At 55.9% G+C, this 11,758-nt stretch overlaps 2 protein-coding genes across 2 annotated transcripts; one reads left to right on the top strand and one right to left on the bottom strand.

The window, feature by feature from the left end:
* Positions 1-3,304: 3,304 nt before the first annotated feature.
* On the top strand, positions 3,305-9,977 carry PUNSTDRAFT_48115 (uncharacterized protein; the record flags this gene model as incomplete). The annotated part of the gene is made up of 7 exons (XM_007389285.1): positions 3,305-3,526; positions 3,581-5,214; positions 5,268-5,792; positions 5,934-6,627; positions 6,683-8,607; positions 8,663-9,538; positions 9,590-9,977. 7 exons carry the CDS (start codon positions 3,305-3,307, stop codon positions 9,975-9,977), a joined length of 6,264 nt encoding a protein of 2,087 aa, XP_007389347.1.
* Positions 9,978-10,719: 742 nt separating this feature from the next.
* Positions 10,720-11,538, bottom strand: PUNSTDRAFT_48114 (uncharacterized protein; the record flags this gene model as incomplete). The annotated part of the gene is made up of 1 exon (XM_007389284.1): positions 10,720-11,538. The coding sequence occupies one exon, from the start codon at positions 11,536-11,538 to the stop codon at positions 10,720-10,722; it is 819 nt and encodes a 272-aa protein (XP_007389346.1).
* Positions 11,539-11,758: the final 220 nt, after the last annotated feature.

Below are 11,758 nucleotides of genomic sequence, written 5' to 3'. Positions count from 1 at the left end.
TAACGACCTCTGACAGAAACTGGCCATCAGTCTCGTTACAGTCCCCGTAGTCATTACCAAACCAGGGAAACTCCCGGTTGTACCGACCCTCTTTTGCTCTAACGAGCCAAGTTTTGCAATATCCCAAGATAGTATCTCCTAACTCCGTGGCGGAGAAATAATTCCATGCTGTATTGTACTCAGACTTAAGGACCAGAACGTCGCTCGCGCCATCAGATATCTGACGAGAAACATCCAATCGGACATTCCAGCGTTCTGTAACGTGCTTCCTAGCCCAAGCTTTACACAATTCGATTGGATAACCACGTGCACTGTACAGGTTCACTAAGTCGTACACGGCGTCCTGGTAGACTGGTAAGGTACTACTAAGCGTGGCCAATCTAGACATCTCGCCAATGAAGGTGCCTCTTTTAACGTCGAGGGGGTGGGCGGATATCCATGGAATTCTCTCCTTGTGGTTACGCGCTTTCTGATACGGTCTATGCTGCAAACTCCCGTCAGAGTCCCTATAAAGCTGCATATCTAAGAAAGGCATTGAATGCTCAGACGCGTTCCACTCTAACGTACATCCATCGAATTGTACTTTACTTTCAAGAATCGCCACAGCTTCATTCTCACTGTTAGCATAGACGATTGCGAGACAGTCATCGATGTATCGACCATAGAAAGGAATTCTAGGATCGGTGAGGACGCCACAACGTTGCTCGAAATACCAGCCGTAAAGGTTGGCCAAATCAGGTGAATCAGCGACTCCCATCGCCAGACCCTGCAACTGTTGGAATATAAGATTTCCCCAGAATGTACACACTAGCTCCCTATTCCCGATATCGAGACAGCGATCAAAAACATCGCAGGCGAAATTCAGTCCATCCTCTTCGAGAGGGGTGTTCAGTCGTTTACCCATGTAATAGTCCGCATGCATTTGCTTGACGATAGCAAGGCAGTGGTCTAACGGGATATTTGGATAGAACGCCACTACATCGCCAGTGACAATGTAGTATTTCCTGTTTTCGTCGAGAGACAAGTGGCTCAATTTTATCGCCAGGTCTTTGGTTCCATGTATAATGGCTGGCGCCTCCTGGATGAGAGGTTTGAGTCTTTTACTACAGTATTTTGCAGCGGGATTTTGAGCGGCCGAATGACAAGGTATTATAGGTCTCATTTTAGTCGGCTTCTTATGGATCTTTGGGATACCATAGAATAAAGGAATGCTTTTTTTGCATTGCTCAATAGTTTCCCATAACTGTGATCTGAGAAACTTCCCTAGAGCATCCGTATCAATGTTCTGCTGCGCCATATACGCCGAAACAACAATGTCACAATTAGTAACATCGCCAGCAAGTGCGGTGATGGCTGATTTTTTTCTATTCATGATCTGCATAAGCTGCCACTCGTTGAGAGGCTTGTAATTAGCTTCGTCATTAAGTAGATCAAGACACTTTTCTATAATCCAGGTGCGCTTCGAGACTGCCAGCCCTATCCATGGCCCAGCTAGGAGTTGAGCCTCAATTCCGTCCGTCCCAGTTTTGGATGTTTTTATGTTGTCTACATAGCCACAGATTGTGTGCATAGTGTCGGACCATCGTGGGAAAAAATGTATGAGCCAATCTCACAGAAAAAAAATCGCATTTCCAGCAGGAAGAACATCACTTTGTGAGTGCGGATGTGGCAGTGCAGCGATGGTCGGGGGCTCAGAAAATAGATACACGTCGCCCGCATTCCCTACGCATTTTTTCGTGATTTTAGACGGCGGCATGAGTCTTCAATCGCGATGCGTCGAAGTTTTTAATTCGAGAAAAATAAAAAGCAAAGTGCGTCGACGCTCTTGCGCAAGAACGGCTAAGTAAAAACTGTGCGTCGAGCTATGTGAACCCGTTCCAAACGTCTGTAAGTACCTACATCCGAGTCCGCTTAATATTGGTGCGGGAACTCGTATGGCAGGAATATATCTACGCATGTTTTTGTTTGAACACCCTCTGCTCTGCCGACCCCGCCGGTCGCGTGGCAACACTGCCACGAAAGGAATCTTGCGTCGACCGTTTACGGTCGACGCAGGCTTCATCGTGGGACGACGCCGGTCGCGTGGTAACACTGCCCCTGCGTCCCCGGCCCGACGCAGACCGTGCGAAAGGAATGTTGCGTCGACCGTTTACGGTCGACGCAGGCTTCATCGTGGGACTGACGCCGCCGGTCGCGTGGTAACACTGCCCGTGCGTCCCCGGCCCGACGCAGACCGTGCGAAAGGAATGTTGCGTCGACCGTTTACGGTCGACGCAGGCTTCATCGTGGGACTGCCGCCGCCGGTCGCGTGGTAACACTGCCCGTGCGTCCCCGGCCCGACGCAGACCGTGCGAAAGGAATCTTGCGTCGACCGTAAACGGTCGACGCAGGCTTCATCGTGGGATTCCATCTGTCGATCCGTGATGGGCGCTGATGGTGATGGTTGGTGTTGGGCTTAGGGCTACTCGACGTCTTCCCTCTTCCTTCTTCCCCTCTTCGCCCCCCGTCTCGTCGCTGTCCCGCCTCCGCCTCCGCCTGCGTCTCCGTCCGCGCCCTTCCCGCCCCCAACGGGGCGGGCTTACGTAGCTCGGCGTCGCCAACGCGTGCCCTGTCTGCCCGCAAGACGAGGGCGTTTAGTATGCGTTGCGAGGGACGGCATCAGGTGCGCCCTCGTTGGCTTCCTTTTTATTTCTTCTTCGACGATCCCGGTCATACGCCCTCCGGCGTCGTTTTACGACGTCAGGAGGGTCTTTTTCCGCTCTTGTTTTTCTTTTTACGGATACTGACGAAGTTGCTACGTTTCAGATTTCTCCTCATAATGAGGACGTTCACGTCGCTCCCCCCATATCCCGCCTCTTCCTCTCGCCCTCACCTCTCCGCCGGCCTCCTCTCTCTCTCGAAGACGTAAGTTCCTACTTCGCTCTGGTTTTTTTTATTTACTTACCTTTTCGATAGCGACTACTTGTGGCTGCGCGGCCGCCAGCTCCCTCCGATATCCCCTCAACCGCGTTTGCTAAACCGCGCGTCGGGCTCGTCTCGACGTCAGTGGGCGGAAGGACTCGTTCCTTCCGTTTGTTTCGGTCGTATTTTCAGATCCTCGTGCCCCGTTCCCTCCGCTGGACTCCGGACCCCCCGTCTCCCTCGGTCGTCATTCAAGACTGCTTAGCCCGTTACCTGGTCCTTGGATCTCGGGATCTCCTCACCGCCGGGTTCGCGCTCGCCGGACAGTATCTTTCGTGGTTCGTCGGTGCCGTCTCCACTCTCGCCCCGCCCATTCTTGCGCCTCGCCTGCTGTGCCAGCGTCATGACTCCAACCGTTTTGTACAAGTGCCCTGCGCCGGGCTGTCCCTATCCCAACGACGATCTGTACGACTCGCAGGATGCGCATGTTCGGGGACGACACCAGAAGGAAGTCAAATGCACGGGAAAGGACGGCAACCTATATGCCGTTCCGCGCGACCAGTCGACGGGAATGTTCCACTGCCCCCTTTGTCCATGGCAGACGCGCCATTCGAAGGCTTTCCGGGTACGCTTCTGATTAGTCGTTTCAGTGTTTCATTCATTTAACTTTTTTTTGCAGACTCATCTGGCGAGGGCAGGATGCCGTGTCATGAATGCACAGATTGCGGCGCGAGCGACGGTCGCTGCGATCGCCGCACCTCATCCGCCCCCTCCCTCCCTGCCCGTTCCCTTATGGGAAGTTCCCCAGTCATTCCCCGCCGAACCCTCCCCGCCTGACCCTTCATCGAGCGGTCGTCTAGGGGCAGTAGTTTCCGGCCTGTTCGGCGGACTAGCCCGTCATTTTTCTGGACGGCCGGATACCATTCGCGGCAACGAACCTCGGCCTCCGCCACCTTCGGATCACCATCTTGATGCTCCCCGCAAGCGCAAGCGCGTCTCGTCCACGGAGTCATCTGCCGCCAATGAAGATACAGGGGTGCACCGCGATATCGACGCGCAGATGCGTCTTCGTCAGAGGGTCAAACGGGACGCCGCCTGCAGCTCCGATGAGGTGTTGGCCCCACGCGTTCCCCCTCTTCATAACTCCTTGTCTCATGGGGACGTTGAAGGGGACGACATCGAGTACGTCGATCCGGACCCTGAGCCAGACGTTGCGGCCCCGAAAGACATTACCGCGGCTGCCCCTCCTGACCCTTCCGCCGCACCTCAAGGCGACTTCCCAGACGGCAGTTCGGATTACGATTCGAGCTACCGCCCCTCCTCCCGCGGTGGATCTTCTGTCAGCGAGAGTGGATCGGAAGATGAAGACGAAGATCGCGAGGACATTCTCGTCGGCTCGGATGAGGAACGCGAGCCCGTTCTTCGATCGTCGGACATTCCCCGACATCTCAGCGCGGAAGAACGGAAGCTTGAGATCCGTCGCTTGCAGGCCACAGTCCATCCGGGCCCGCACCACCTGCAGCTGGACAACGATGAAGACAGAAGCCTCCTCAAACGAGCGTTTTGTGTAGTGGATATGCAGTACCATGTACTTATTTGCACGCGTGAACGGTGTGGATACGCGTTGGACCCTGCCCACTTGCACGGGCATTTCAATAACAGCCATTATCAACACCTCTCTTACGACGAGATTGAACGCATCCGCGCCATTTGTACTCTCCATGATCTTCGCGGCGCTCGCGAGATGAAGAAGGTCGTGCCGCGCAACCGCAAGATTCACTACGGCCTCAAGATCCACCCGTCCATCGTTTTCTGCTCGTCTTGCAATCACGGTTCCGTCTCCGAAAGTTCTCTGGCGCGCACGCACAAGTGCCGCGCGCTCTCCGACTCCTCCGCCGTCCCCTCTTCTCAGCGTACTTATCGGGCGAAGGCTCAGACGTTTTTCAGCGGCAGTCGGATGCGGCGGTACTTCCCTGTCGAGTATTGCGCAATGGAGCCGATCATCAACGATGCCGCAGCCAAGGAGGCCTGGAACCTGGTCAACTCGCGGCTCGTCGAACCCGACTTCGAGCAAGTCCCCATCAAATCCCCAGAGAACCTTCGGCAGCTCTCAACGTTCGAGCTGCGAGAAGGATGGCTACGCTACGTGAAGGGCAAGAGCGGCGCCGAAATTCAAGAGATCCTTGACGAATCGAATGATCCGGACGCCGTCGATCTACTTTCGCTTTATTTAGAACGGTATATTGACGTCGCCTTGTACGCCTTGGAGGATGAGACCTACACGATCCAGTCGAAGCTTGTTAATATCGGATTGTAAGTCCATCCGCCGTCTCTCGCGTCGAATCCGAAGTCTCATTGTTCTTCAGGAAAGACGAGTATAAGGGTTCAATCCGCCGCACCCAGACCTGGCCCGATTATGTCCGCAAATTCGTCCCCGCCCTGCGTCTTGCCATCCGCGCCGCTCGAGACGCCCTTCCTGAGAACGTCACCATGCCTCTCACGGACGACCAGCGGACCTCTTCTCTCGAGTTGTTCAATCAGCTCGAGAACGCGTACGCGAACAACGTGCTGCCTGTCAGCATGGAGCAGCTGGAGGAGGATCGCATGAAGACGCCTATCATGGAACGTTTCGGCGCCGATCGTCCCGTCATCGAGGCTCTTCACCGTCTCCTCTGGTCTCTCGTGTCTCACAAAAAGGTCGGCTGTAATCCCAGTAAATTCTACACGCTCCTGTACAACTTTCTCGTGCTCAGCTCGTACGACGCGAACGGACAGTTGAAGTTTGCCACCGTCATCGCGCACATGATATCGCCCATTCTCTATATCTGTCGTCTCTCTGCCTTCGTGCAGGGCGTTTTGTACTCGCAAGAGAGGGACGTGCCATATCTTGAGTAAGTCACATTTCCGGTCAATTCGTGATGCCGCTGCTCAATGGTTTCCCTCAGGATATTTCACCTAATCAACCAGTGTCTCGTTCTCGAGTCGTCCATGCCGCTTGGCTTCGTCCTCTGCACGCATCGACTCATTTGCAGCATTCGGTTGGACGACGAAGGCATGCCATGGATTCAATTCGCCGATAAAAACTACAGGACTTGGTCTCATCACGGGAAGGTCATCGGCATGTTGACGATCGGCGATGCGATACTGAAGGCCGCAGAGGAAGCCATGCGCATCATCAAGGATGAAATTCTGTGCGGCATCCCCATTACTCACGCGGCGTTCGACTTCAAGCGGACCGGCTTGGTAGACTCGCCGCACAATACAGCCTTGCACTATTCCTTCGCACTGCACCCGGACAACAATTTCGAATCTTACCGCAAGACTCTGCTCGAACTATGGACCGCGACTCAGCGCACGCGCCAACGTTTTGTGAACGAAAAGGCTCTACCCGGCGAGTCCGTTTGGCATGTCGCCGAGGTCGAAAAAGTTTACGCGCATTACAACCGCGTCCAGGAAATACTCCTGGCCATCACCTGGTTCGCTTGCGGTGCCCCTGGGCGTGCGACGGAATGGCAGGCGCTCATCGGCAGCAACACTCAGCAGGGACATATGCGGAGCCTGTACGTGTTTACCGATGAGTTCTACTTCGTCACCGGCTACCACAAGAACCTTGGTGCGACCGGCAAGCAGAAGGTCACCACCAAGCTCGTGCCGGAACAACTGCGCGAGCTACTGCTTTGGTCGAAGGTAATCGTGCAGCCCGCGATGGAGTATCTCGTAGAGGATGTGAGCCAACCTTCCCCTTTTCTATCTGACGTTTCAATGCTGAACCGATCCTCAGACTCACGGCCACGACGCGCGGATGCGGATGTATGACGATGTATTCCCTCTGGCAGCAGGCACCCGACGACCCGACGCGCTTGGGAGCACCTGGACCGGTCTTATGCGAAAATATCTCGGCGTGGAACTGAACATTCACGACGCTCGCGCCGCGTCTGCCGCAGTTGAAGCTTTCCAACTGAACCTCGACGCGGACACGCAGCAACATGCGCTCCATCGGTGGCACCGAATCATGGCCCAGCAGCGAGGTCATACGCCCGAAACGGAAGACAGGTTTTACGCCTTGTCGTTTTCGATGATGAGGTCGGTGAGCCCGTACCAACTGCGAGGGTTCACGTACGGCTCTCAGCTTCATCAATCTTTACTCGGATTTTGTGCCCATCCCGACTCGCCGCAGGCGACACTCGCCACCGCTGCTGTCAATCCTCAAGCGGTAGTCTGCGTTCCGACGCTCGAGTCCCAGAAGCAAACGGCGCAATTTGTGCTCAGCGGTGTGGCTGACGCGCTGAACCCGTCGTTCGCGCATACAGTTTCCTCCATCCTTTCTGTTGTTCCTCGTGTATCCGAGTCGCAGCAAACACTTCCGAAGGAGAAGAAGCGAATCCCAGCGTTGGCACTTAAGGCTCTTCGTGACCTGCTCCGTGACCCGGACGCGTCTTTCCGTTGCTTTGAACAAGGCGAGGCCATCACCGACGCGTTGGCTGGTCACGACGTGCTGGCCGTCTTGCCTACCAACGCCGGCAAGAGTTTCGTCCCGCTCGTCGTCGCGCACTACTACAGGCCCTGCGGCAAGTTTATCGCGGTCGTCGTACCGATCTCTGCGTTGCTTCAAGAGTGGGCGAAGAAATGTACACGACTGCATCTGTCTTACAGCGTGTGGGGTTTCGATAATCAGACCCCGGAAGCGTCTGTGATCCTCGTATCGCCCGAGCACGCCGGCTCTCGGGAGTTCTACCGATGGGCACAAGATCAAGCTGCGCTTACGAAGCTCATCGCGCTGGCGTTCGATGAATGCCACCTCGTCGTTGAACACGCGTCGTTTCGTGACTGTTTCCATCAGCTCGCGCGCCTCGGAGCTCTCAGCCTGCACGTTATATTGCTCACGGCCACCGCCCCGCAGCGTATCCTCCCGACTTTGCTGTCGGCATTGGGCAGCCGCCAGCCCCGGACCGTTCGCGCGCCAATCGTTCGACCGGAGATTAAGTATCTGTATCGTCACTTCTCGGACCAATATAAAGCTATCGACTTTATTGGCGCGGAGTTTGAGGAGCGCCTGAAAAACTATGGCCCCGAGGATCGCGCCATTGTCTTCGCGCATTCCGTGAGCCAGTGCGAAGACATCTCCGCGGTTCTATCTTGTCAGGTCTACTCGGGCCAGCTGCCTCCGCAAGAGCAAAAGGAGGTCTACGACCAATGGTCTGAAGTTGGTCCAGTCGTCGCGGCGACTCTCGCCCTTGGGTACGGCATTAACGTCCCACACGTCCGCGACGTGTTTTTCTTTGGCCTCCCCAGCAACTTCCTACTCGCCGAGCAAGAGTCAGGACGGGCTGGTCGCGATGGACAACCCGCCCGAGCATGGTTCATCGACATCACCGACCCCAAGTTCTTCCGACACCCTCCGAAGGCACACAACCTCCTAGGCGACGCCGACATCGTTTCTGCTCTTCGCTCTACCGATTGCTTGCGGCTTCCCTTCAGCCAGTTTTTTGACGACCGTAATATTTCCTGCCCGGAGCTTGCAAATGTCCAGCTATGCATGAACTGCGAGGAGGCTATCCGCCGCCCTCCTCCTCTTCTATTTCCCCGTCAGGATCCGGCCTGGGGCGAGTCAACCATTCGCCCCTACCTCCCGTTGACCGACGGGCTGCCGCGTCCCAACGTCATGGCCTTCCCGGGCGTTGGCGAGTCGGTCGTGGCTCGTGCAAGGTACGTGTGCCCGTCCGTGCATCAACACCGTTCATATTTCTGACTTCATACACAGGCAGAATGAAGCGACCATCCCCGCGCATCCTCCTGCTCCCAGTTACTCTCTCCCTCCTTCTTCGTCTCCCGTGCCTCGTCCCGCAACGCCTCCCGCGCCCGCGCGCCCCGCACTTCCTTCCCCTCCAGCCACGAAGCACGGACATGATGCAATAATCGATCTATGCTCGGAGACAACATACGGCTTGTCCGACGGCGACGACGACCTCTACATGGACATCGACACCGTCGCGTTGGACAAGCAAATCCAGGGCAAGGGCATCGGTTGTACTTATGTCACGGTCGGCACCCCGTCATCGATACCTTCCTCCATGGCCTGTCAAATATTCAGCGACCTCCCAGCGCCTCAAAACAAATCCAATCCCCCTTCATCCGCGCCGCCCTCATCCGTCGCCAGACGTCTTCCTTCGCCACGGCCCACGGCCTCAACTCCAAGGACGGCGCTTCCTTTGCAAATTGACGACGTGTTCAGCAGCTCGCTATCCGGCAGCCCTGCCCCGCACCCTCATGGACGCCGCCGAGGGTTGGTCCAGCTCCCGTCGTCGTCCCCAACGCCGACGCCGTTCGCTAACGCAACCAGACTCACGGGACCTTTCCCCGACTTCACCGTTCCGGTACGCAAACAGGATGGTCCCTCGTCGCGCGGACCACATGGCACGACACAGACGCAACCTCGCGCGTCGACTTCAACCTCTGAGCTCATCGTCGAGTCCTCGTGCGGGTCTGGCGGCGCCCTTTCGCGCCGCGATTCTTACAAGGGAACCTCGGCGCCGACACGCTCTGCCCCACCCATCAACCAAAAGACGCGGCCGCTGCCGCCGAATGTTCACAAGGTTATGCCCTATCATGCCAGGGGTTATCGCCGCCCGGCTCCAGCGTAAGCTTCTCGGTCTCACACTTGCGCATTTCGGCTGACCCTTCGTTACAGGGAACGTTCGCCATCGCCACCGCCATTGTCGGTGCCACAGGGAAATACTTACATAGCACCGGTCATCCCGCTTCCACCCCCCAGCGCTGCGACCTTCGACTGGACATGGCCGCCTCAAACAGAGGTGAATATTGCAACATCCCAGGCACTCGATTTCCAAACGTCCATGATTGCCGAGGCCCTCAAAACGATCAGGGAACTAGCGGCCAAGACATGCGTCATCTGTCGGATCCAAAATGTGGATAACTACGTCGAACATCCCATCACGGATTGTCCAACGTTCCAGAAAACGGGCCGGGGAACATACATCGGATGGCTCAAGGCTCACGCCCAGAAACCCGGTCTTTGCTGGATGTGCGGGTTCACGACGGTAAGGCCATTGCCTTGACGGGTTGCTTGTACTTTGACTGACGTTCGTCGACCAGGCGAAGTGCGGCAACTTTCCGAAGATTCACAGGGCCTGGCCTTCGAGGGCAAAATCTGGCGACGTATGTGGTGCGCCAGATCACGACAACCGACTCCTTCTGCCCGTCGCCTTCGTTTATGCCCACAACCTCCATCTCCGTGAAGCCGTTCACGCTCGGATTGGGCAATATCAAGACCTCCTCGGACCCGCTCCTTCCCTCAGCGCACGGCCGGATCAAATATCACGGTGGTTGTTTGATTCTCAACCGGGCTGCGGTTACCGCTTCTTCTACGTCGTTTGGACCATCTTCGAAGCCTTCAGTATTTTCAGTACGTGAATCTGTTGGCAGATCTTCATTGTATTGCTCATATATATATATCTCCAGCACGTACTTGTACTTAGCTTCAGTATTGTGACCAACTAGTCTCATTGCTCATGTACATTATGACTCGCAATCCATACCTCGGGATCTGATCCTATTTGCGTGAATGTACTCATTCCCTTGTGGCAAGCTTCGACCCTCGTATCAGATGATTCCCGTGTGTGTAAGCTAATACTCTTGCCCGTGTGTCATGCTGAATCACTTGACGGCTTGTTTCGGGCTCGTGCGAGGTAAACTCTACGTTGTATTCACGAAGGCTCAATAAGATATAGTACAGCAAGATCTTTCCATTAACATATGCTCCATGGTACATGAGATCGTATCTTCACAGCGTCGAGGGACTCACGCAGGAGGGATGCCGGGGTGCTGGAAGGGGAGGGAGGGGAGTCGGCGGAACTCATCGCGGAACGTCGTGATGTACGCGTTGACGACCGCTCTTTCGTACGCGAGGTAAGATGACTTCGAGATTTGCTCTCTGTTCAGCGTGTACGTCGGCAACACCGGCGACCCTGTGACCTTCCAATCCTTCATCAAGAGCACCAGCGCGTATACATAGTCGCTCCGCCTTCTGCCGTCCGCGTCCCCGAAGCCGTTCGAAGATGCAGGTGTGCGGTCGAAGTCGAAAGCATGGTCCGCCATGCAAGCGCGGACGGCGGCGACGGTATCCTCGAAGGTCTTCGTCGGCACCTTCCCGTCGCGGTACTTGCGCCCAAGGAAACGGTAAGCGAGGAGGAGAAGATCCTGGTGGACGGCATGTTCGTTGATGTCCCAGATGATTAGGGACCCCCAGGCCGCGCTCTGAACGTCGCTGGCGATCACCTTCTTGCCAAAGTACGAAACGTTGGGGTCGACTGTCGGGAATGCAACGCGGCACTTGCTTGCCAGCTCGCGGATGGTCGTGACCGCGACGAGGAGGCGCTCGTCCTTTGATTGCGGCGCAGCATCAGGATCGAAAAGCTTCGACCACTTGTCGGTCTTCAGCAGTTCCTTCCAGGCCACGCGACCGAACTGCAACGATTGGACGTTCTCCAACGAGTGGAGAAACCGAACGCTGCCGAGGAGAGCTTGATAAAACCTCCGGAATTGCACCCAACCGTACCGGCAGTTCGTTGACGTCGCGGTACCATCGGCGGTGATAAGCGTTAGGGGCGGGGTCGACATCGTGAACGGACGGTCGACGGAGACGGGAACGCTCGTGATGGGTTAGGGTTAGGGTTAGTTTAGGGTTAGGGTTAGTATTAGGGTTAGGGTTAGGGTTAGGGTTAGGGTTAGTTAGGTTAGGGTTAGGGTTAGGGTTAGGGTTAGGGTTAGGGTTAGGGTTAGGGTTAGGGTTAGGGTTAGGGTTAGGGTTAGGGTTAGGGTTAGGGTTAGGGTTAGGGTT

This window comes from Punctularia strigosozonata (assembly GCF_000264995.1).
Source record: "Punctularia strigosozonata HHB-11173 SS5 unplaced genomic scaffold PUNSTscaffold_31, whole genome shotgun sequence".
In the NCBI taxonomy this organism is placed as follows: Eukaryota; Fungi; Basidiomycota; class Agaricomycetes; order Corticiales; family Punctulariaceae; genus Punctularia; species Punctularia strigosozonata.
The sequence above is the reverse complement of the archived record's forward strand: the minus strand, read 5'-3'. Positions and strand labels throughout refer to the sequence as shown.